A 27110-nucleotide genomic window follows, 5' to 3' on the forward strand; every position below is an offset into this window, starting at 1 on the left:
TCCCTCATCTGTTTCAATGCAGTATACATAATTTATCCAATTTTTCTCAGTCTCACCCCAACCCTGATGTCAGTCCCGTTTTACAACAGTGGCACTATGCAGCATTTGTCCTTTTGTGACTGAGATCTTTCACTCAGCATAATGTCCTCCAGGGTCACCCATTTTTAATAATACTGCATGAGTTCCTTGTTTTTCAATGCAAGGGCTATGTGTCTTAAAGGTAGTGTTAGGAGATATTACAGTGGGTTCCATTGTGCTTTCTGTTTTGGCTCCAGCCCCATGCGACAGGCTGAGTCCAGAGACTGCTGGAGCCAGGCCCGCCTCTCATTATTTCCTTCTTCCTCCTCAGGGTCTCCAGTACATGGAACTCATCCCTAAGGAGAAGCAGCCAGTGACTGGCACTGAGGGTGCCCTTTACCGCCGGCGCCAGCTCATGCATCAACTGCCCATCTACGACCAGGACCCCTCACGCTGTCTCGGACTTTTGGAGAACGAGTTGAAATTAATGGAGGAATTTGTCAAGCAGTATAAGAGTGAGGCCCTTGGTGTGGGAGAAGTGGCCCTCCCAGGGCAAGGTGGCCTGCCCAAGGAGGAAGGGAAGCAACAAGAAAAGCCAGAGGGTGCAGAGAACACAGCCCCAACCACCAACGGCAGCGTCGGGTCCAAAGACGTGGAATATGTAAGTCTCTCCCAGGCCTCTATGTCTGCCTGAAACAGTTTAAGTGCAAACTACACAGCCCAGTCTTCACTCTGTGACTTTGTTCCTGCAGTCACACACTGACAGGTTTGTGCAATCATAGGTATTGTGGCCCTCTTCCTCTGGACCAGGGAGTGCTGAGGGTGTATCTGTAGATAGTTGCACTCTCAACCCCCTGCACTTCTCAGGTGGTTTAAATCAAGCGGTAATGCCAAGGAAGGAAGGTGAGCAGTTTCCTCCTGTGTGATTTACAGCCTCTGAGGACCCAGTAGAAGGGCAGTTATGAATTGACTCCAGTTCAGTGGCAATGAAAAATGATATAAGCACACTGACCTGCAAGAGGTTCACATCCCAGTGGAGGCTGTGGCCCATCGGTCACCGCTCAGAAAAGTAGCAACTAACGTTGTTTAGGGAGTCAGAGTTGGCTTCCAGGGAGAGGTGAGGCACAAGCCTATCCTGAAGAATGACTACCAGGCCTTGGGACTTATTAAGAGCATGTATACCCCCTTAAAGAGATGAGCGTGTGGTGGTTTGCCGTTGTTTTGGGGTTTTGGATTTTTTTTTTTAAAGTCCGTATGTTAGAGAAAAAAAGGTACAGAGGATTGACAGAAGCCCAATGAGGTGCATGTGTGTTGTCCTAAGGGGAGCTGGGGACAGGAGTTGTTGAGGTCAGAACTGGTGAGTTGCAGGAAGAGTCACACCTCTCATTCATTTGTCAGTCAGATTAAGTTAATTAGCATGAGTTACCTGCCAAGCTAATGAAATCAAATGAGCAGAACTTTATAACCACAATGGCATAAATTTAGATCTTTATTTGAGGGGGCAAAGGCTGCTATGGCAGGCTTTTAATCATAAAACTTACTTTATTTGAGCTGTATGTTCAAGAGATACCTCTGTGAAAGATAGGCTGTTGGAAATAGGGCCACTTAAGAAAGTTGTTTTGAGAAAGCACAAGAAAAGCCAGCATTTGGGAGATGAAAGCTTTACAGACTGAGTTGTCTTAAACCACAACAAATATGAAAGAACTGGACTCTTTTGCTGTTGAGTTGGCTCATGCTCATGGTGATGAGCTCATATGTTACAAAATAGTAAAAGGTTTTTCAATGGTTGTAATCTTTCCCATAAGAGATCACTAGACCTTTCTTCTTACATGTCACTGGGTGGGTTTGAACCGCCAATCTTAAGTTACTACTTAAACTGTACCATAACAAGCAAAAGGAATTAATTACTTGAGTCTCGTCTAACATGGGGAAGCTATGTCATTACACGCCAAAGTTCCTAGCCTTTTATACTGAGAACTTAAAGACAGAAGAACAAAAGTAATTTTCTCTGCCTGTAAATTGGTAATGACATTAAAAAGAGCCATTTCTCATAAAGCATATCTGTCCTCAAGATTAAGGGGGGAAAGTATGTACAATTACTATATTTTAGGTTTTTTAAAACTAGTCTTTTCTTTTGACCCTGCCTTATATACACCAAGTAACTGTCATTAAAGCATGAATCTGGGATAATTACAAGTTGAAAACAGGCCTTTTAAAGTCATTATGCCCTTTCACAAAGGTCCTATTTTCATGGCCTTTCCCAAGGAAATAATCAACCGAGTTAGCAATTCAGTATATAAGCACTGTACCACCATCACCCCTTACTATTCGTAAAATAATCTTGATTATTCAAACTTACTTGCCATTCCAGGAGAGAAGGGTGAGGCATTCTACTTGCATTTGATTTTTTTCTTTTTTTAAATTAATATGCATGAAATTATTTATATGCCTTGTGTTTTATTCATGAACATAATGGCTTTTTGTATGTTTCGCACTTTCCTTCATTGGCATTATGTTTCATACAGTCATTCCCTCACATTGTAAAATTAATTGCTATAAAGTTAATCACCATTGGACTATGCCCATCATTACCCTGTCTTTTTAGATCCCTGTCGGATTAGATCCCTGTCGGATCATTCCCATTTCCTTTACTCCCTCCCTCCACCCACCAAATTGTGTGATCCTGTTATTTCCCCTCAACCCATCCTCACCTATCTGCTCCCACTGCTTTCCCCCTTTGGCCCCCATATACATTTTGCTAGTTATCCTTCTATTTTTATAATAATGGTCTTATGCAGCATTTGTCCTTATGAGAGTAAGTTAGTTCACTCAACATAATGCTCTGCAGTCTCTGCCAACTCATGTAGTTTTGGTGTTTGTTTTTTTGTTTTTAAAATCATGCTTCTGAGCGCTGGGTAGTATTCCATAGTGTGAATGTACAATTTCTCAATCTATTTAGTTGTGCTTGGACATTTGGGCTGTTTCCATGTTCTTGGGATTGGAATAATGATGATGAACTTTGGTATACAAATCTCCATTTGTGTCTCAGTTCTGTTTCCTTGGGGTATATTCCTCGCAGTGGAATCGCTGAGTCATACAGAATTTTTATGTTCAGCTTTTCGAGGAAACTCTGAACTGTCTTCCAGAGTGGTTGTATCTTTTTACAATCCCACCAAGAGTGTATGAGAGTTCCTATCTCTCCACATCCTCTCCAGCATTTACTGCTTGCTGTCCTGTTAAACTTTGCCACTGCTACTGGAGTGAGATAGTATCTTGTTGCAGTTTTGATTTGCATCTCTCTTATTTGCACTTAGATTTGAAACAGTTCTACTCTGTCATTTAGGGTCACTGTGAATCAGAATTAAGGAAGTGCTGATTAGAATTAGATTCTACTACAATTTGGGAGTCCCAGATAGATATTTATGTGGAACTATGGTAAAGGCAGCCTGAGATCCTGGGTCTTTGCCTACTATTAATTTAAAAATACTTCTAACATTTTGGAAGCATTTTAACAATAACCAGAATAAAACCTAATGCAATTGAATGTATAATGATTCGTATTTACTCTATAGAACAGAGTAGAACTGCTCCACAGGCTTTCTAAGGCTTTACGGTTTGACCATGGACCACCTGCAGTACAGCTTTACCCCTGTAAGTAGCCATGGAAGTGGGCAGGCGTGCCTGCCGTGCTGTGTGTTCTGTGTAACCCTAGTTTCTAGTGAAAGGGCAGTGTAGATAGAACAGGTAGAAAAGCTGATATTGCTCCCCTTAGGAAGGCCAGGGACCTTGGTTTGGAGTGGTTAGGGCATTGCACTTGAGAATCTAGAAGTATGGAAAACGTTTAGGACTCAGTTTGAAATCCCAAATCCTAGCAAATACTTGTGAAGAATGCAAAAAGAGAGAATGATGACAGAAATCACGCTGGAGCAGTGTTGACAGTATGTGTCTGTTTGTTAGTTTTTATTAGGGGCTGTTGAGTCAAATATGACTCATAACAATCCTAGAACAACAGATCTGAATCCTGTCCTATCCTGTGCCATCCTCACACTTCCTGACACATTAGAGCCCATTATTACACCATGTCAATCCGCCTGGTTGAGGGTCGTCCTCTCCTTTATTGAACCTGCACCCTTCCAAGAACCATGTACCTCTCAAAGGAATAGTGCTTCCTAGAAACATGCTTGAAGTATGTGAGACAAAGCCTCATCATATTTGCCTCCAAAGAGAACTCTGGCTGCACCCTCTCCAAGCTATATCGATTAGTTCTCTTGACTGTCCATGGAATGTTCACTGCTCTTCTCCAATACCACAGCTCAAAGGCGACAAATTCTTCTTCTATCATGCTTATTTATTGTCCAGGTCTCAGAAGCACAGCAAGTTTGTTTGGTTTTGGTTTGTTTTTTTTTTAGGATGCTAAATAGTTTGACCTTTCCCAAGAAAGTTGTGACAGTTTAGCATCCTAAAAAACAATACATTGAAAAAAAAATTTAAAAAAAAAAACAACAAAAAAAAACAATACATTGTCCTTAAGTCAGTTCTAATTCAGGTCAGTATATGTTCGAGGATTTAATATTGTGTGGTCAATTATTGTAAAGAATGAGTGCCTTCCTGGTGTGATTAGTCATCTTATAGGCCTGACTATTGTTTGTTTAAAGGTTGAACCATTGGAGTGAGTCTTGTTCCAAGTTTGAAGGATGACTGAGCACAATAGTCCTAGGGGTTTCACCAGTCTCTAAAAGAACAGTAAATGTGACCATTCTTTGTAGTTTTTCATTTTGTTCCATGTTCTTCTCCCACTGTATCTAGAACTTTCTACTCTGATCTCTGCTAGATTGTTGGCAGTGGTAACTGGGTGACATCTAGTTAGTTCCTCTGATCTCAGGGTTGTGGATGTGGAGTTTTGAAAAGTGGTCTATTGGACCTTTGGACTCATTGTTTCTATGCACTTTTGTTTTCCCTCCTTCTTCTTTGTTCCAGACACAGAATGTCCAGTAGTTGCACCTTACACAGCAGCCCAAAAACTTTACGACTCTACTCACAATGTCTTTATCTTACTCCTTGAGAAAGTAAGTTGGCCCTGAAGTCCCCTCAAAACTATAATTCTGAAGTTCTTGGACCAGCAACTGACCTCAAAATATTTGGTTCTGATTAAGTTTATACAACTTTGTGCCTAGTTGGCACTACTATATACACAGATAAGTTTACAGAATATACTGATATAGATGTAAAAAATGTCATCTCCAAAACCTGTGTGTAGTTATGAATATAGTCCTTTCCACCTGTCTGTATAACTTTTTTTAAAAAAGAGGAATTTATACTGGTTTACATACAAAGTTCATAAAATTCGTATACATTGTTTTTCAAACTTTTACCCATCCCTCCCTCCACCAATCCAATTGTACATTACTTTTTTTTTAATAGGTATAAATCATACTTGGAAGAGTTGAGGGACAGCATAGTTGAAAGACCCCAGATGAGGTGAATTAATATAGTAACTAGGTCAGTGGGGGTAGGTGTATCAGAGTCAGTGAGACTGGCTCAGGATAGAGCAGGCTTCAGAGCAGTTATATATAAGGTCACTATGAGACGCAGGTGACTCGATGGCACATAACAACAATATAGATCTCTTCTGTTCAAATGGCCAGGTAACTATCAGGTATTGGAGAGATGCAACTAAAAATGGCAGTTAGGTATCATCTCATTATCTTGTAGATTGATGTTTATTATTGCTGTTATTGTAAAATTTTGGTTGTAATAGTGTTTACTTTTACTGATTGTATTCTTGTGCACTACTCTATCTTCCCTTTCTTTGGTGATGCAGTGCTGTTTGTTACTTTAATACATATTTCTTTTCCCTTCACCCATTTTATCTGTTTCGGTGAGCTCTGGTGGCCTAGAGGTAAGAAATTGTGCTGCAATCCCAAAGGTTAACAGTTCAAGTCCACCAGCTGCTCTGTAGGAGAAGGATGTACAGTAATTTATAGTCTCTGAAAACCCACCAAAGGGTCAGCTATGGGTCTGTTCTGACCCGGTGGTACACAACAACATTATCTGTTTTCTGATTTTTCCACTGGCCTTCTTTCCCTGGTAATCATCTAAGTTGTTGTTGTTGTTGTTGTTATGTGCCGTCGAGTCGTTTGCGACTCATAGCGACCCTATGTACAACAGCCCTAAACCCTGCTCTATCCTGTGCCAATCTCATTGCCTCTAACACACCCATCCTGATTAGCCCAGTCACTGAATCAATCCACGTCATAGAGGGTCTTCCCCTCCTGCACTGTCCCTCTACTCTGCCCAGCATGATGTCCCTCTCCAAGGACCTGTCTCTCCTAACAACATGTCCAAAGTATGTCAGATGAAGCCCCAGAATCCTTGCCTCCAAGGAGTAGCCTGGTTTAACCCTCTCCAGGATGGATCTGTTTGTTTTCTTGGCAGTCCATGGAACAGTCAATACTCTTCTCCAGCATGACAGCTCAAAGGCATCAATTCTCCTTCTATCCTCCCTAGTCATTGTCCAACTCTCTGATGCATAACAAGTGATTGCAAAGACCATGGCCTGTATCAGGCGCACCTTAGTCTCCAGAGAGACACCGTTGCTCTTGAGTACTTTAGAGAGGTCCCTAACCACAGACTTTCCCATCGCAATACGGTTTTTTTTTATTTCCTGGCTGCTGGTGCCGAGAGTGTTGAACATGGAGCCTAGCAAACTGAAGCAGTGAACAATCTCAATCTCTTCGTCATCCATCCTGATGCTACCGATTGGTCCAGTGGTGAGAATCTTTGTCTTCTTGACACTGAGCCTCAGTCCATACTGAAGGCTGCAGTCCTTGACCCTCTGCAGTAAGTGCATGAGGTCCTCCTCAGTTTCAGCGAGCAGGGTTGTGTCATCTGCCTAACGCAGATTGTTGATAGATCTTCCACCAATCCTAATGCCACACTTTGAAGAATTCTTTTTTTTTCTGCATGTAGGTCATTTTTATAGTAAAATACTCATAAAATACTTGTTCTTTGGAACTGAACATTTGTCACTCAATGTAATGTCCTCCAGTTTCATCTATGTGATGCAGTACTCCACAAATTCTTCATTTTTCTTTGTTATTACAGAATATTCCATTGCTTATATATACATAGTTTGCTTATGCATTTACCCATGGGTGGACAATTGCATTTCCCCCCATGTCTCATTATAAAAATACTACAATGAAGAAGGTTGTATGCTTAACTGTTCTTGTGGCAGCTTTTATTCCTTTAGGCTGTATGCTTAATAGATTACTGAATCGAATGATATTTCAGTTCCTACCTTTTTAAGGGAGTGCTAACCATTTCCCTATGTAGAGCACACTTAGAGTAGACTAAAAGATATGGAAACTGAGGCTGAGCCCTCAAATTTGGAAACACAAAAGAGGAAGAACAGTTGTAAGCAGGAACTAATGACTGGAATGTGGAATGTGAGAAGCATGAATGTAGGAAAACTGGACATCATTAAGAAAGAAATGGAACGCATAATACTGACACTAGATATTGGTGAAATGATATGGATTGGCTATGCCAGAGATGAAAAGATGAGAAAAAACAAGGTCACTTTCATAGTTAAAAAGTCCTTTTCTAGGTCCATCTTGAAATACAATATTGTGAGTGGCAGGATAATACCATGCACATACAAGGAAGGCCTGCTAATACCACTATTATTCAAATTTATGCACCAAAAGCCAGAGCCAGAGAGGAGGAAATAGATGATTTCTACTAATTTTTCCAGTCAAAAACTGACCGAGCATGCAACCAAGATACATTAATAATAATGAGTGATTGGAATGTGAAAGTTGTGAACCAGGAAGAAGGATTAGTTGTCAGAAAACATGGACTTGGTGACAAAAACAAGGCTGGGGATAGAATTCTGCACAATTAATGATTTATTCATTGCAAATACTTTTTGTAAGAAATATAAATGCAGGCTATATACATGGATTCAATTCCATCAATTCCTGTAGCTATTTTTTTTTTTGCCAATTCTTTGAGAGCAGCTTGAACTTCCTCCTTCACCACCACAAGCTCTTGATCATACGTTGTTTCATGAAATTCTTCTGTGTCCGCCAATTCCTTTTGGTACAATGACTCTGTATACTCTTTGCATCTTCTTTTAATACTTCCTGGATCATTTAATATTCTACAAAAAAAATCCTTAAGTATTACACCTCGAGGTTTGAATTTGTTCTTCAGTTCCTTGAGCTTAAGAAATGCTGAGCGAGTTCGGCCCCTTTGATTTTCCAACTACAGCGCTTTGCACATTTCATTATAATACTTTACTTTGTCTTTCCATTCTGCCCTTTGAAATCTTCTGTTCAGCGCCTTAATATCTTTACTTCTTCCCTTTGCTTTGGCTTCTCAGCACTCTAGTGCAAAACTCAGTCTCCTCTGACATCCAATTTGGTCTTTTCTTCCTCCTCTTTTTAATAACCTTTTGCACTCTTCCTGGATGATATCCTTGACTATCCCCCCTCCCCGCCGTTCCCGCCATCTGGTCTTTGCTCATTAGTGTTCATGTTCAATATCATGAAAACAAAGATTCTCACCACTGGACCAACTGACTCAGCATCATGATGGATGGTGAAGAGATTGAGATTGTTAACAGCTTTAGTTTGCTTGGCTCCACAATCAATACTCATGGCACCAGCATCCAGGAAATGAAAAGACATATTGAGCTGGGAAAATCTGCTGTCAGAGACCTCTCCAGAGTACTGAAGAGCAACAACATCAGTTTGGAGACTAACGTGCATCTGATACAGCCCATGGTGTTTGTAATCACTTGCTATCCATCAGAGAGCTGGACAGTGACTAGGGAGGATAGAAGGAGAATTGATGCCTTTGAGCTGTGGTTCTGGAGAACAGTATTGAATATACTATGGACTGCTAAGAGAATAAACAGGTTCATTCTGGAGAGGGTTAAAGCAGGCTGCTCCATGGGGCCAAGGACTCTGAAGCTTCGTCTGACATACTTTGGACATGTTGCAATGAGGGACCAGTCCTCGGAGAGGGACGTCATGCTTGGGAGGGTGGAAGGACAGTGCAGGAGAGGAAGACTCTTAATGAGATGGATTGATTCAGTGACTGGGGTAAAGACAGAGGAAGAAGAAAAGACCAAAATGGATGTGAGAGGAAACTGAATATTGTACTGGAGCACCAAGAAGCCAAAGCAAAGAGAAAAGTCAAGAAGGTAAGGAGCTGAATAGAAGGTTTCAAAGGGCAGCTCAGGAAGACAAAGCAAAGTATTAAAATGAAATGTGCAAAATATTTCCATGTCTTTTGCCCATTTTGTAATTGTGTAATCAGTCTTTTTCTTGTGGAGGCCCTGTAGGAATCTGTAAAGTTTTGATATGAGACCCTTGTCTGAAATGATATTGCCAAATGTTTGTTCCCAGTCAGTAGGTTTTCTTTTCAATCTGTTGTGAAGTTTTTGATGTGCGCAGGGATTTAATCTTTAGAAGGTTCCATTCATCAGTTTTATCCTCTACAGATTGTGCATTTCTGGCTGTATTTGGCAGTCTTTTTTTATATCATAGACTAAGCCTTCTAGGGTTGATCTCAGTTTGTCTCTTGATGAACTTTATGATTTTAGGCTTTACTCCAAGCTCTCTGATCCACCTTGAATTGATTTTTGTGAGATGTGGTGTAAAATGTAGATCCTGTTTCAGTTTTCTAGTTAGCAGTTCAGTTTTGCCAGCTCTGTTTGTTGAAGATGTTGTCAGTGACTCATTTGATGTGTTTTATTTCCTTGTCAAATATCAGTAGACCACCTGGGTCCATTTCTGTGTTCTCAATTCCGTTCCATTAGTCTATGTGCCTGTCATTGAATTGGTACCATGCTGTTTTCATAGAGAATTATAAGGGCTGACCTTGCTTGGCATTTCTTAAGCTGGAGGAACCAAAGAACAAATTCAAGCCATGAGTTGCAATACTTAAGGATATTATGGGCAGAATATTGAATGATCCAAGAAGAATTAAAAGAAGATGGAAGGACTATACAGAGTCACTGTACCAAAAGAATTGGCTGACACAGAAGAATTTAAAGAAACAACATATGATCAAGAGGCAATGGTGATGAAGGAGGAAGTGAAGGCTGCTTTGAAGGACTTGGCAAAGAATAAACCCCCAAGAATTGATGGAATACCAGTTGACATATTTCAAGAAACAGATGCTACCCTGGATGTGCTCACAGGGTTGTGCCAAGAAATCTGGAGGACAATTACCTGGCCAACTGACTGGAAGAGATCCATATTTATTCCCATTCCCAAAAATGGTGACCCAACAGAGTGTGGAAATTATCGAACTTTATCACTCATATCACAGACAAGCAAAATCCTGCTGAAGATTATCTATAAATGACTGGAACATGGACAAAGAACTACAGGAAATACAAGCTGGGTTTAGAAGAGGCCATGGCTCTAGAGACATTATCACCAATGTCAGATAGATCTCAGCAGAAAGCAAAGAATACCAGAGGAATGTCTATCTGTGTTTCATTGACTATGCAGAAGCATTTAACTGTGTGGTTAACAAATTGTAGTTAACCTTGAGGAAAATGGGAATCCCAGAACACTTGATTGTGCTTATATGAAACCTATACTTGGACCAGGAAGCAGTCCTCAGACCAGAGCAAGGAAACACTGCATCATTCAAAATCATGAAATGAATACATCACAGAAATGTCATGTCTCCATATCTTTTTCAATCTATATGCAGAATAGATCACTTGGGAGGCTGGACTTTATGAGGAAAAATGTGGAATCAGGATTGGAAGAAAACTCATCAACAACCTACATTATGCAGATGACAAAACCTTGCTTGCTGAAACTGAGCAGGACCTAAAGTACTAGCTGCAGATGATCAAGGACTACAGCTTTCAATATGGATTGCATCTCAGCATCATGAAGACAAAAATCCTCACTGCTGGACCATTTGGCAACATTATTATAGAAGACTGGGTATATAGAAGATATGGAGAAAAGATTGATACATTCAATGATTTTATCTTACTTAGATCCACAGTCAGCACCCTTGGTTCCAGCAGTAATAACATATTGCATTGGGAACATCTGCTATTAAGGATCTCTCCAAAGTGCTGAAGAGCAGTGATGTCAATTTAAATAACAAGGTGTGCTGAATTCAAGCGACAGCCTTTTCAAACACCTACTGTACATCTGAGAGCTGGACAATAAAATAAAGATAGCAGATGAAGAATTGATGCCTTTGACTTGTCATGTTGGAGAATAATACTGAGTACCTCATGGACAGCTGAAAAAACAAACAGATATGTCTTGCAAAAATTGCAGCCAGCATGCTCCGTAGGCAAGGATGGTGAAGTTTTGCCTCACATACTTTGACCAAGTTTTTAGGAGGGAAGCTATTTCTTAAAAAGGGACATCATGCTTGGAAATGTAATTGAAAGAGAGGACTGCCATCTACAAGGCAGTTTGACACGGTGACTGTGGCAGTGGGCTCAGAAATAATAAGGATTGCACAGGATAGGGCTCAGACCTGTTCTTAAGGTTGTGAGTCAACACCAACTCAGTGACACCTAATAAAAACAGTATCTAACAGCTGGTGGGCCAAATGAATAAAAGAAACCTATTTTTTGTGTTCACATTAAAAGAATTGATCCCACATAATAGATTAATTGTAAAAGCTAGCATTAACATCACACAGAAACAGAATATTGCTAAAGAGAATTCAAAATCAGCTAGAGTACAGCACGATGACAGAGAACTACCAGAAATTCAAACTGGATTCACAAGAGGTCATGGAATAAGGGATGTTATTAGCTCAAAACAAAGAATACTAGAAAGAGGTTTCTTGTATTCTATGAACATCATGCTTGGAAAGGTGGAGGGACAGCAAAAGAGAGGAAGCTTCTTAACCAGTTGGATTGACACAGTGACTGCAGCAATGGGCTTGAGTGTGTCAGAGATGATGATGGCAATGGCACAGGATAGGACGGGGTTCAGATATGTTGCTCATAGGCTCACTGTGAGTCATAATCAACTTGTCAGCACCTAACAACAACCATGGACTATGTGAAGGCATTTAATATGCAGATCATAATAAATTACAACTAACGTTGAGATGATTGGAAATCCCAGAATGCTTATTTGTGCCCAAACAAAGCCTGTACACAGATCAAAAGCAATTGTTTAAACAGAACAAGGATATAATGCATAGTTTAAAATCAAGACAAGTGTGTATCAGGGTTGTATCTTTTCAAATTATTTTTTCATTCTGTATACTAAGCACATAATCCAAGAAGCTGGACTATAAGAATCTGGACTATATGTGGCATCAGGATTAGAGGAAGACTCATAAACTCTGCTTCTTCCCTACTGGTAGTGAGAGTCAATTCTTCTGTTGCTAAACCCGCTCAGTTTAAACCTGGTGCGATGTGAACACTGACCAATCCCGTCCTGTCATTTATACACCTTATTTCATGTTTCCACTTTAAGGTCGAAGTCGATGGCTAGGAAAACCATTTTGAACACTATGCTCACAATGACTGCAGTAGAACACAGATGGCTGAGCTCAGTCCCAAAGGTTCCTACTGTGAGGTCCAAGGTGGAGCCTTAGAATGTGCATTTTTCATAAGTTCTATGGTGTTGCTGAAGATGGTCTCAGGGTACATCTGAGCGTCTCTGATATGGATTGGTAAAGATGCCTTAGAGAGAAGCTCAACAGAAAAACTCAAACCATGTAAGGCACCCTGGTGGTGGTTTGTAACATGTTAGGCTAACAACAATAACAGCAACAACAAATGCCTTCTGGATAAACTGAACAGAAAAGATACCTCAAATTTTGTACATAGTGAGCATTTAAGAGACAATGATGTGAACATTGTTCTAGACTAATTTGGGTTTGGCTTTTTCACTCCCAATTATATCAAGGGAACCTAACTTCAGAGGAGCTACCACTGCAGGAAAAACCCCAGATAATAACTCACTCACTGTTACTGCAAATCCTCTGTGAGGTCAGAGACAGAAACCGCTTGTCCTCCTTTGCCTTACAAGGGTAAAGCGAGGGTGAGTAGAGAGAGGGCGGGTAGGGAGAGGGGGCTGTGGAGAATACAAGACAAGCAGAGACTAGAGAGGGGGCAAGGAAAGTAACAGTTATCAACTCAGTCACCTTGAACACCCACTGAGTGAGGTTGTTATACCCATTGTACAGATGAGGAACCTGAGACACAGAATCGTAACCAACTTAGTTGGTGAATGGTGGGTCTGGGATTCCACTCTAGTCTTTCTGCTTCATCAGTGTTGTGCTGTCTGAACATGTCTGGTTCTGGGTGTTGGGTGGAGCCCAGGAGGTGGGGGTCCACCATGGAAGGGCATGGCTTTGTATCTGTATATAGGTGGAGTGTCCAGTGACTCAGTAATGCATTTCCAGCTCAGGGAAGCATTTGAGACTTTCTTACCTGCTTGCCAAGAACAAGCATTGGAAATTGCTTTCCTGCCCTAATCACTATGGGTTCTTAATGGTCTTGGGAACTTTGCGAAGTTCCATAACCCAGAAACTGCCAACAGCGGCCACCTGAACCATGTTATTGTCATGTGGCCAAAGTCCCTTCCGTAACTTCTAAAGCTTCCGCTTCATCCTCTCCCACCTGGATGAAATCTGTGGATGTCTGAGTCCAGCAGGCGGTGGCTCCAATGCTCTGATTGTTAATAACTCCACTAAATCATTCTCCTGGGTTTAGCAGATTTTCTCAGAAACTAAAGACACAGATTTTCTGAGCATGGTCATTTTGCCCAGGAAATTCTGCTCTTCTCCACACCCCATAATTGTAACTAAAGAAAGCCAAATATCAGAACATATCATTGGATGTAATTTCCACTCTAGGAGTGTTTTGTTCCTGCCAGCATCTTCTCCTCCTGCCTTGCCCCTTCCCCTATCCTACCATTTTCCTTTCTCAGGCCAAGTGATTTTACCAAAGAGAAAAAACTAAAAGGAAAAACAAAAATTGAGACATTTAAATATTACTCAAAGTGATAAAATTGTGTTGATTTGATCCCAAATTACCCAACAGGATGCTGAGAGGCAGAAGGGCCACCCCACTCTCTCCAGAGGTTTGCCTCTCCAGCGGAAATTTAGCTACTGCCTGTTTGGCAGCTACAGTCTCCAGCCTCCAGGAGAAACATATTTGTGGGCACAGGACTTCCAAGTCTTTGTCCAGGCAGATGTTTGGCTTGCGGGCTGGGCACACTGGCTTCTCTGTCAGCTCTCTGTGGGAATTTTAAGCCACCACCCACCCCATGAGCTGGTCTCTAATCTGGAGGACTGAAGAGTGGGGGTCCCAGAGATCAATTTTTGGCACCCCTTGTCTCAGATCCATGGGGGTACTCAATGTAATAGATCCTCTTTCTTTACTCCCTTGTGTTCCCACCCCAGACTCTCTGAGCATTGCAAAATCACCAGTTACCAAGCTTAACATCTGGTTCCCCTTCTTTCTGGTGAAAATACTTTAGTAATAATAAAGTAAATCTTTTTCCCAAAGAAAATCACCTTTCTCCCATTTCTTTTACTTTAATTACTTTTCCCTCTTGTCCCCTGGCCCTCTCAGGTTTCTTCTCTACTTCCGTATCTACCCCAGAGTGGGCTGTATAATATTCCATTGACTAGAACTGGAATTAGCAATTTTTTGCACAAATCAGACTGAATATATCATTCATTGCAGGCCATCCATTCTCAGTTACAAGTCCTCAAACCTGCCACTGTAGCTAGCAGGCAGTTATAGATGAAATATTAGCAGGTGAGCATGGCTGTATTGTTACCAAAATGTGTTTACAAAGACAAGTTATGGGTTGGATTTGGTCCACGAGATATATTTTGTCTCCCCTTGGACTAAAGGAGCAATTTAAAAAGTGGTTTCAGCTTTTTATTTATTACTTGGGTTTTACCAAATTTTAACTTGTTATGGCAAGTTAAGAGTCTCTTCAAGGGCAGTACAAATGGTAAGTGTGTTTGTGTGTGTGTGTGTGTGTGTGTGTGTGTGTGTGTGTGTCTGCATACCAGAAGGTTCATATTCACTCAGTAGCCCCTCAGAAAGCCTGGGTCAACTTCCAAGATCTCAGCCATTGGAAATCCTGTGGCGCTCAGTACCACTTCAGACACACGTGGGCTTGCGGTGAATCATGGCAGCTGGGTTGGTGTGGGGTTTTGTTACAGGGTAAGTGGTAGTGGAAGTGCCTGGGTGGTGCAGTGGTGCAGGCAGTGGAGCACTCAGGTACTGCTTGGCATGTGCCAGTTGGAACCAACTCAGAGGTGCCACCGAAACAAGCCTTGGTGACATGCTTCCAGAAGGCTGAGGTCCTGACAGCCCCCAGGGGGGTGCAGTTCCACTCTGCACACAGTCACCTTGAGTCTCAGTTGACTCATTGATAACGGTTTTCATTTTGGGTTAGGCAGCGATGATGATGCTCTCATCATCTGCCATTCATTTATATCCTAGACTTCACACTTGTTGTTAAGTGCTGTTGAGTCGCAGGTGACTCATAGTGACCCTATGAAGGAGAGTCCTTGACGCTTGTGTGCCTCTCATCCTCTCTCCAGGTTCATAGGGTTTCCGGAGTCAAGCTATTATGGAAGTGGATGCCACTCCTGCTTCCAAGCTTGTTTTAATCGGGGAGTTTCACCCAACACTGTCCACCATGGGTAACCAACCATTAACACATTTGACACATCAGCGTCACAGTGTTCAGCCTCACAGCAACCACAAGTGACCGTGGTACGGCAACTTGTACGCCAGGGCTATACGACCTAGAGGAATGTCTGAACAAAAACAATGAAAGACAGGCCTGGGCACTACAAGTACCTGGATCCCTCCATATCTGCGGCTCCTCAAGACACCGGAGGCCACGTACAATTGACACTAAGCCTCCCTTACACTTTTTAATTAGTTAATTAATGAATAGTTAGTTAGTAGTCCTGTTGCTGCTGCTGTTAGTGTTCAGTCCATCCCAACTCACGGTAATTCCAGAAGCGTCAGAGTGAAACTGTGATTGAGTTTTCCAGGTTTGGAAACAGAGTGCCAGGCCTTTCTTATGGGCCAGCTTTGGATAGGTTCAAACTCGTAACCCTTCAGTTAATAGCCAAGTACTTAACCTTATGTTCTTCCCCATTATATAAATAAATGAAGACAAGTTTTACTGAAGTTAAATGGTGTTTTCCGACTTCGGATTTCACTAGTAAGTGTGAAATAAATTTAAGATTATAACAAAAAATAAGTGTCAGGGGAGTGAAATATTTGTTAAAAGTTTGTGAATGTGTATACCTGATAAGGGCATCCATAGAATGTATTTTCTACTGTGGACCACAGATGAAATAAAAACAATCAAAACATAGAGTGGAGGGAATTGTCAAGTCATTTAGCTGGTGAGTGTTTTATCCTAAGTCACATCAGAATCCAGATAATAGAAGGTCCAGAGTCCCCTGCATCTCCATGCACTGGGTGGGGTTGTTAATATAGAGATGGCTCCACGCAAGGCTTGCTTTCTACCCAGCCTGTAAACCATAGTGCATGCTTTCTCTGGTCCTGCACACACATTTGTCAAGGCTGGGTTTGAGAGCATGCCGAAGTTCTCTCTTAGAAGTATAGCATTTATGACATCTTCCTGGCTCCATTCTACCCACACCTCTCCAAATAACAACTGAGGGAGATTTCTTTAAAAAGGCCAGCGTGTTACTTCACTTAGCAGAGAGCTCTAAGAGGTTGAAGGTGAGGCAGCTGGTTGACAGTAGTGACTAACTTTACCCTGCCTCAGGGGTGGTACAAACGATTACGTGTTCAATAATAGCAGAAAGGTTGGCAGTTTGAATCAACCCAGTGGCTCCTCAGAACATAAGGCTGCCATGAGTTGAAATTGGTTAACTGAAACATCAACAAAGCATTTTCTAGGAGCCTAGACCTATCACACGTGTGAACAGAATGTGCTAGGTCTCCACTGTTCATATTTGTTGTTGTGCACCATTGAGTCAGAACCAACTCATAATTGACCTTCCAGCAGGTTTTCAGAGGCAGTTAATCACATGAGAGGAGACTGCCCATCTACTGTCCCCCTTTGAGTTGCGAGTGTAACTCTTTACCACTAGACCACCAGAGTTCCCCTAGTAGTAACCTCATTCCAAAGTCTGTAACCCTAACAATTCTTTGCCCCACCTGCCCAGCCTATATCATAGGGAGCCTCAAAAAGATGAGAGTCACTTAACACCAGAGAGTGAAGGATGCCAGAAACTATGCTAGACCAGAAGAAAAAGATACAGCTGCAAGAGGTTACAAAGCCAAGATGGTGAATAATCACCATAAGAGGAAATCGGGAGACACTGTTTATAAATAAGTTGTTGAGCGTTTGTGTTGGAAAGAAACCAGCACCTGGGTATCAAGGCTGTTATGTTAATATTTACTGTATCATAATAGTGAGATTTTTCACGAGGCACTCTGGGTTTAGACTGGGTTTAGGCCTTGGGATAAGAGCTCTCCAGAAGAAAACAGCATGATAAGGACAGAACTTCTGGCAGCCACAGTGGAGGATTATGCTCCTTTAGAGGATGTTCTATACCGGCTGCTCCCTCTCTGTGGGCTGTTGCAGCCTGGTCTGTAGAGGCAGCACTTGGGCTGTGTAACTCTTGGCCACTGTCCTTAATCTACTGCTGGCCTAAAACACTTGCATCTGGGTCACTTCCATGTTAATAATCCTGCATGCCTAGGTTTGATGTCGCTGCTATCTAATGGTACTTATCAAACCACTCAAAACTGATTAGCTTGAAACAACATTCATTTTTCTTATATCTCAGCAATTTGGACAGGACTCAGAAACAAGACAGCTTGTCTCTGTTCTGCTTGCCATCATTTGGGGCAGCGTTAAGGTTGGGGCTGGAGTCTTCTGAAACCTCCTGGAGCTCCTTCAGTCATGCGACTTAGTCCTTGATGCTAGGAATAACTGAATCTGGGCCAGCAGGGGTTGCTTGAGGAGTGCTCTCTATTTGTGTTTGTCCACACGGTTGCTTCAGGATATTTTGTTGTTATCCGCCAAGAAGCTTTGTCTTCTTGAGCTACTTTGAAATTCTGCTCAGCTTTCTTACTTTAGCATTTCTTCCTTTTCTTTCGGCCTCTGTAAACTGTGCACAATAGAGTCTCATCTGACATCCATTTTAGTCTTTCCTTTCTTATCTTTGAAGGGGCATTTTCCTTTTTTCACTGATGATGTTTTTTTTATGTCATCCTACAGCTTGGCTGGTCTGGTCATTAATGTTCAGATACGTTACCAAGATAAGATTTTTAATCCATTGGAAACAAATGAAGTTCAGTTAAAAAAAAAGTTGGAAACAAAGAAGTGTTAGTTGTATGGCACTGGTGACAGAAACGAGGCTGGAGAGAGGATGCTAGAATTTTGTACTATCAATGATCAATTCATAGCAGATACCTTCTTCAAAAAACATAAGTGATGGCTGTACACAGGGACCTCACTTGACAGATTACACAGAAATCAGATTGATTATATCTGTCAAAAGAGTAGATGGGAAAGCTCAATCTTAGCAGTCAAAACAAAGCTGGGGGCTGACTGTGAAACAGACCACCAATTACTCATGTGCAATTTCAAGCTGAAGAAAATGAAACAAAATATGACCTTGAGTCCAAAAAAACAACCTACTAGGTAGGCAGTATTATGCCATTTCTGTACAAGGGACCTCTGGTAGTCTAGCTCATAGGGAATTATGTGGATAAGCCAAAGGCTACATCTCTCTCCCATCAGGAACTCCTTGAGGGAAAGATGGACAGTCTCACTCATATTGTGCAACTTATAGCTTGGAAGGTAAACTGAATCAGTTCTCACTCAGTAGCAGTGGATTTTGTAGATGAGAAAATGGATGAACATTGGCAAGAGGCAGGAGCTGGGATTTGAACTCACATCATTATACTCTTCTGACTATTTTGTTCTTCTGGTCCTCCAGGTCTGTGAGCTCTGCAAGGGAGTGGCCCCCACTGACAGCCCTGTGGTCTACTCTGACAGGGCAGGCTACAACAAGCAGTGGCATCCAACTTGCTTCGTGTGCACCAAGTGTTCCGAGCCACTGGTCGACCTCATCTATTTCTGGAAGGACGGTGCAATCTGGTGTGGTCGCCATTACTGTGAGAGCATGAGGCCCAGGTGCTCTGGGTGTGATGAGGTAAGTTGAGGGGCAGAGGAAGGAGATGAACTGGCAACCCCATTTCTGCGCTGAGAACCCAGAAAGTAAGAGTTGTTTGGCTTCACTGTTGTATTCCATATACTTAAAAGAAAACTAATGTGCAGGCCCAACTGATCTCCTTCAGCCCCTGTTTGCTCATTGCAAACTGAGACTGACCTGCCCACCGTGGGACTGTTGAGATGAGTCAGGAACACAGCACATCACTCATCTCCTGGCAGCTACTAAGTCCTTGGGAGACTATTGGGGGAAAATATCCATGACTGAGACTGCCCATACTAAGACCTGGGCTCTGCATTTAATAGTTGGATAACTTTTGTCTGCTTATCAAACTTCTTGTGCCTCAGTGTTATCACATGTAAAGTTGGAATAATAGTAGTTCATATCCTGTGGAGCTGCTATGAGAACAAACGAGATAATGTTTGAAAATGTTTGACATAGTGAATAATAAATGATAGCCCCTCTTCTTCTTGTTATGTGCCACCAGGTTGGACCCAACTCTTTGCTGACCCTCTAACAGATTTTCAAAGAGAATAAACCTCATTGGAAGCAACTGTCCATCTTTCTCCTTTGGACTAGCTGGTGGATTCGAACCATGTGCCTTCGTTGTTGGCAGTGCAACTCCTTATCACTAGGCCACCAGAGTTCCCCAGCTTCTCTTATGACAAAATGCATCATGCATCATATCATACTATATTTTATTTATATAAAATATACTAATAAAATACACTATATTTTTATTTATATTTTATTGTACTGTACTATACACCAGGTTTTGAGAGGCTGCACATCCACAGGAGGGTCCTTATTTTTAAGTGTCAACAGGACATCCTGGAGGGTCCTTTTTGAGCCCTTCGCCCTACACTTTGGTGACTGGGTGATATGGCAGGAACCTGTTAAGATGGGCATGCTTGTTCTGGTTGAGGGTCAGGTGGAATGTCTGGCTGTTTTGTGATTTAAGCCTCTTATGTCAACAAGAGATCTTTTAATTTAAAAGTTGGTTGGGCTCTTGGACCTCATCTTATTATATTTTGGAGGAACATTCTTCCAAGTCGTACAGCACTCTTCTGTCAATTTGCTGTACTGAGGTAATCTGGATTTGTTGTGATGCTGAACCCTGTGCCATTGTAGTGTTAAATGCCATAACGGTTACCCGTGGAAACATGGTAAACAGTGTTTGGTGGAGCTCCCAGTTTAAGACAGATTTGGAAGCAAGAGTGGTATCCACTTCCTAAACAACATGCCTCTGTAACCTCTATGAACTTTAAGTAATGATTGTTATAGAAATGTCTTCATATTGATTGAAAATCTGTCATCTGTCACCTACATCTACCATGTTGTTATGTTGTTGTTTTGTGCCATCTAGTAGGACTTGACTCATAGCTGACCCTCCAGTGAGTTTTCGAATGCAGTCAATCACACAGGAGGAGGATGTCCATCTTTTTTGCATGGAGTAGCTGATGGATTCGAACTGCATAGCACAACTAAGCCACCAGAGCTCCCTACTATGTAGTAGTCTCTAAATAAAGCTAAGGTCCTGCGGTCAGTTCTCTTGCTTAATAACCGTGCTATCAAGCTATATTAAAAGGGAAACAGACTTTGATAAAGTCTCTCAGTAGGCCTATCTCCTAAATAAATCTTTTGAGAGACCTACCATTAACAATCAACATTCTTGGTACCAGCAGCCAGGAAATTAAAAGACACCTCTCCGAAGTACTGAAGAGCAATGATGTCAGACTGGAGACTAAGATGTCCCTGATCCAGGTCATAGTCTTTGCAATTACTTACCATACATCAGAAAGCTGGACAGTGATTAGGGATGATAGAAGGAGAATTAATGCCTTTGAGCTGTGGTGCTGGAGAAAAGTATTGAATATAACATGGACTACTAGGAGAACAAACAGGTTCATCCTAGAGAGGGTGAGACCAGGCTGTTCTTTGGAGGCAAGGATTCTGAAGCTTAGTCTGACATACTTTGAACATATTGCAAGGATGGACCAGTCCTTGGAGAGGGACCTCATGCTTGGGAGGGTGGAAGGACAGCATACGAGAGGAAGACCCTCAATGAGATGGATTGAATCAGTGACTGGGATAATGAGGGTAGGTGTGTCAGAGACAATAAGATTGGCACAGGATAGGGCAGGGTTTAGGGCTGTTGTACATAGGGTCGCTATGAGTCGCAGGCAACTTGATGGCACATACCAATAATAACAACACTTACTCAAAGTAAGAATTTTTATAATTTATTAAGGTCTTACCACAGGTTGGCAATATGCTGTTTATTCTGTGAATTGTACCATTTAAACTCACAACCCTTTGGGGAGAGATTATCCTCATTTTTCATTTAAGAAGAGTGTAGCTCAGTGAAGCTTACTTAGTGTTAGTGACTAATCCAAACCCTTGAGAATTGTTAGCTCATTTAGTGCTCATAAAGCCCTGGGTGGTGGTAGTAGCTATATCTTTATTGTACAGAAAAGGAAATTGAGGCACAGAGAGATAAAACTGAAAACTATCTAAGTGCACTAGTTCTTATTTTGACTTGCATTGGTTCTTACTTTGCTATTAAAGTAGAAAGCATGTTTAACCAGAAAAGCATGTGATGGGTTTCTGCTCTTTCTGAGCCTCAGCAGTTCCTTGAAATATATGTATTCCAGCATCATTTTGTTCAGGTCCTAAAGGAACTTCTGTGTGCTGGCTCGTGACAGTGGATCATAAGCAGCACCTCAGGATTGGGTTATAATCCTGAGGTACTGTCAGTAAGCCTGTCACCTGGTAAACCTGTCTAAGCACACAGCTGGACATGGAATTTGACCCACTAAATATCAAAGATGCTAGAAAAGTAAAACCTGCCTATAATAGAGAATGATTTTCTCTGCTACTTGAAAAGCTAGCATGCAACTACAGCCTTCCTAAAATACTACATACTTACTGCCTCAGATTTATTTCTGACTTGTCCTTGGAGATACTTCACGTCATGCATGGGCACATGGGCATGATTGCATTAAAGACAATGTGAATGAAGAATAGTGTGAAACACAATGTATACGAACTTTGTAAGCAAACCAATATAAAATTTAAAAAAAGAAAAAATTGGTAAAGAAAAAAATATTAAAAACAACTTCAGTGACAAAAAAAAAATCAAAGTGAGATAAACTGTCACCCTACAACTTGACCTTGGTCCAATTTATCTACCTAGGAAAAAAGCTAAGTTGTGCATTTCTTCTCCCCTACTCAGATAATATTCTCGGAGGACTACCAGCGTGTGGAAGACCTGGCCTGGCACCGAAAGCATTTTGTCTGTGAGGGCTGCGAGCAGCTGCTGAGTGGCCGGGCATACATCGTCACCAAGGGCCAGCTCCTCTGCCCAACTTGCAGCAAATCCAGACAGTCCTGAAGGGCTGCTTGTCCACAACCAGGACCCCCAGAGCCCTACTCAGGAGAAGAGCCAGTGTGTGCTGAAGTCATCCTGAGGTTCTGGTTTCAGCCAGAAAGCAACACAAATGCTAATTTTAGGTTGAGTGATCTTGAATCCTGGAGGGTCACTAGTTTCAAAGGTGGAAATGTTCTATGAAATCTCACAATGGAATTGTTTTTGCTCTTATTATTACTGTTGTTTCCCAGCTACAACCAACTAAAGGCACAAAATAGCATCTTACAACGACTCGTTTCCCAGAATGCAGTTCTCAGTGCTCAAATGGCATAGATCTAGCATGTGTGTGCTTGTTCCTATCAGGAAGCTCCTCCAGGGCAGTGGGCTGGGGTCCTCTTTTCAAATGGAATATGAATGTTAAAAACAGCTGTAGGGGGTTATTTTTTGCATGATAAAAATAATATCAATAAAAATTTTATGCATTATATACCATTATCTACTTATTTACACCACAGCAGTGATTTATGAAACTGGGGGTGGGGGACAAATCACAAACCCCAAATAAAAAACTCAAGCAACACCTCATTGCCATTGAGTAAAAACTGACTCAGAGCTGACCTTCCAGCTGGTTTTCAGAAGTTGTAATTCACACGGAAGGAGACTCCTTATTCTTCTTCACAGCAGCTAGTGGATTTGAACTACTCGTCTTTGGGTTGACTAGGCCACCGTACTCTGAATGCTGGGGACATCTTAGAACACTGACGGGCAGATTTTAAGAATAAGCCAATAAGCTAAAGATGATAGGCAACTCTCAAAACTGTTATTATTGTCAAAAGAGCTCAGAGCTGACTTTCTGGTGTGTTTGCAGAAGCTATAAATCACATGGGAGAAGATTGTCCCAAGGAGCAGTAGATGGATTCAACCTGCCAGAGTAATGCCACTTTTAGGTCAGTGGCACAAGTCCTTATCAGCTGCACCACCAGAGCTCCCTAAGCAGCCTCTGTTACTTTTGTTATGTAACATTGAGTTGGAACCAACTCATAGCTGACCCTCCAGTGGGTTTTCAGAGACAATGAATTGCATGAGAGGAGATTGCCCATCTTTCTCCTGTGGAGCACATTGTGGATTCCAGCTGCATACCATTGAGTTGGCAGCATAATTTCTTACCACTAAGCCACCAGAGCTCCCTAAATATCCAAGGTCCTTTGATTATGCCACTAAGCCAGTGACCCAATTCCCCTTCTTTTTTTTCTTTTTTTTTTTCCAATTCCCCTTCTTATTGCCACACAAAACAAGTTCTCTCTTTATCCTTTATGTGATGCAATATGTTTTCTTATTTGTAAATATATTTTTCGTGAACTTAGTTTCTCATTCTTAATAATAGCAAATATTACTGCAATTGATACCCAAGAAGTTTTAAATTTTTTGCGGTATTTGGCTTCAAATATGAGAAAATTACATGAAAGATGAGACTGTGTAATGTCATGTATGTTACCCATTCATACCGTTGAAGACCTCAGACTGAAAATGATGCTGTTGTGGGAAGGAGTCACACAGTAAGTTGTTGTTTTTTAGGTGCCATTCAGTTGAGTACTACTCATAGTGAACTTATGAACAAAAGATTTAAACCTACTCCTGTCCTGTGCCATCCTCACACCTCCTGACACACAAGAGCCCATTGCAGCAGTCACCTTGTCAATCCACCTGGTTGAGGGTCTTCTTCTCCTGCACCAACCCTCCACCCTTACCAACATCATGTCCTCTAGCAACATGCCCGAAGCCTCATCATTCTTGCTTCCAAAGAGCACTCCGGCTGAATTCTCTCCAAGACATATCTATTCATTCTCTTGGCTGTCCATGGGATGTTCAGTGCTCTTCTCCAACACCACAGCTAAAAGGCATCAATTATCAATTCTTTTCTTTCGTCCTTATTCATTGTCCAGGTCTCAGATGCATAGCTAGTAATCAGAAAGACTGAAGGACCCCCAAACCGCTGGTCCTGTTCTGTCCCGAGTGGACGGCGAAGACCCAAGACTCCAAGACACCGGCTTGATGCAACAGCAAGAGATAAGAGGTTTATTGCGGAGCTCCGGGCCGACCCTTATCTCTGGCAAGAGATAAAGGAACCGACTGAGAGCAGACAAAGTTGGGTTTTTTTATACACTTTAGGGGGATACAACTGAGTATCAGCTTCTCATTGGGTGATGAAAGCACAATTTGAATTCATTGGTTCAGTGTTCACTCAAGGTTTACACAGCATTGTTGCACGTAGCACTTGCGGCAGTCACGTAGCACATGTAGCAGTTAGATAGATCTTTAACCATAGAGTGGTGTCATAAATTCTTAAGTATACAGTGAGTTCAAACTCCAGGGCAGTGGAAAAGCACAAGATACATTGGTTATCAGTCGGGAAACAAAGGCACATGGGTTATCAGTTGAGAAACAATCTTTGCTTATTTGCTCTGCCTTTCTGCTAGCCATTCTTGAAATACTGTTGCCTTGGATACAGCTGGGTGTGGGGCTCTACCAAGGACAATGGAAAATTCCTGAGTTCAGCTTAGCTGAGAACTATAGAAACTTAAGTTTAATTCAGCTGAGAACTATAGGGACTATATTAATTTCAATCTTTTCAAGACCATGGCCTGAAGCAGACACACCTTAGTCCTCAAACTGACATTTTTACTTCTCAATAATTTGGAAAGATCCCTAACTGCAGATTTTTCCAGTGCAATGTGTCTCCTATTTTCTAACTGCTTGTACCAAAGGTGTTAATTGTGGATCCAAGCAAGATGAAGCTATTGACAGTTTCAATCTTCTCTCCATCCATCATGACACTGCCTGTTGAAACAGTGGGAAGAATCTTTTTTTTTTTTCTTTTCTTGCTACTGAGACACAATCCATATGGAAGGCTGCATTTGTTGACCTTCTGCAACAAGTGCTTCAAGTCCTCACAAAAGTCATTTGGGCCCTGACTAAGAGTCTCCAGTTTATAGCCTTCAGTGTGAAGCAGTTGGATTCAGGAGGGTAGATTGTTTTGATTTAACTGAAAGTCAGGCATAAACAGTTTGGTTGTTTTTTATTTTGTTAACAATCAAGTGTAAGATGATTGGTTTTTTGATTTAGTTAACAATCCTCTGTGGGCTGTAAACCTAAATCAGAACCTGGTGGGTGAGTCTTTGTATTTAAAAATCAGTTGGGCCCAAGGACTGCAGGCCTGAGGGTCTGGTTGTTAATTGTGTTTGGGGAGAACTGTCAATTGTACAATACCCTTGTTTACAACATCCTATCAAAACCTTGCTGTATTCTCTTCCCCTTCACTTTATACATCCATTCAATAATCTCTTACTTCCTCTCCCCTCACCTTGGGTCTGAAAGACCCCAAGCTAGGGCTTTTCCCAGACCAGCCGCGACCCCGAGCAACTCACACCAGGTCCACTTGATGTAAGCACAAGAGGCATTTCTTGACGAAGCTTCGGGACGACTTTTATCTCAGAAGTGAGACAGGGAAGTCGACCCTGAACCTCAAAAAGCAAGGGAATTTATACTAAGTCTAGGGGTTCTTTGGCATAGAGATAGCTCATTGGCTCTTTGGAAGAGGAGAAGTTCAATTTTAGGTCAGGTGCCTGCTGCCGACGTTAGTTAAAATATGGTTTTTGCCAGTAATTGTTTCTTCAGTTTGTGGTCAGCTAGTTCCTGGAACACAAACATTCACACAAGATCAAAGGTATAGGTTCTTAAAATACTGATCAAAGGTATAGGTTTTTACAATACAGATCAAAGGTATAGGTTCTTACAATACAGATCAAAGGCATGGGCTTGGGGACATTATTATTATTTTAAATTTTCCTTTCAGGTCTTTGTCAGTCAACCCTCTGCAACTGCTTTTATCTGTGTGTAAACCTTTCCTTAGACTTTTTCCCCCCTTAACCTCCCTTCCAATTAGATCAATTATGTATGTTCTGTTATAGATTGTCAATTGTAATACACATGTTGTCCGATTGTCCACTCACTTCAAGTTCCTTTCCCCTATTCCCTTACTGTGTTCATTGTCCATCCATTCTACTCCTGCTCTCTCAGTCCTCTACCCCTTAGCCGTCTTATTTTAACAACAGTGGTCTCACACACCATTTTTCCTTTTGTGACTGACTTTTTCGTTCATTATAACACCTTCTAGACTTGTATATGTCATGTAGTGTTTCCAGAGTTCTTCATTGTTTTTCAGAGTTGCATAATTAGCTTCTAACAGAGTAGGGTGGATCCTAAACCTGATCTCTTCTAAGACATGTCTTATAAAATGAGCTGACTAAGATTTCTTATAAAAAGAGAGGACTGGAGAAAAGCACACACATAAGAGGGAAGCAAGAAACTTCAAGGAACACTGAGACTACTGACACAGATGAATCCTTATCTAGAGCTGATGTCTTGATTTGTACTTCTAGTTTGCAAAACTGTCAGATAATAAATTCCTTGTCTTTTAAAACCACACACTTGTGGCTTTTGT

The 27110-nt window shown here is 41.5% G+C and overlaps 1 protein-coding gene across 2 annotated transcripts in view; it reads left to right on the plus strand.

Moving 5' to 3' along the window:
- The window catches only part of LMCD1 (LIM and cysteine-rich domains 1), an 85449-nt gene extending 62709 nt beyond the window's left edge, over window positions 1–22740 (plus strand). For both annotated transcript variants that reach the window (XM_006888896.1, XM_006888897.1), the window contains 3 exons: window positions 350–679; window positions 19006–19221; window positions 22475–22740. In XM_006888896.1, the coding sequence (XP_006888958.1) occupies window positions 350–679; window positions 19006–19221; window positions 22475–22633 (705 nt within the window). In that variant the 3' untranslated portion in view covers window positions 22634–22740. The remainder of the gene's footprint in view (window positions 1–349; window positions 680–19005; window positions 19222–22474) is intronic.
- Window positions 22741–27110: the final 4370 nt, after the last annotated feature.

The sequence above is a fragment of the Elephantulus edwardii genome, unplaced genomic scaffold, assembly GCF_000299155.1.
Source record: "Elephantulus edwardii isolate Elephantulus edwardi_28Jun2011 unplaced genomic scaffold, EleEdw1.0 scaffold00073, whole genome shotgun sequence".
Lineage (NCBI taxonomy): Eukaryota > Metazoa > Chordata > Mammalia > Macroscelidea > Macroscelididae > Elephantulus > Elephantulus edwardii.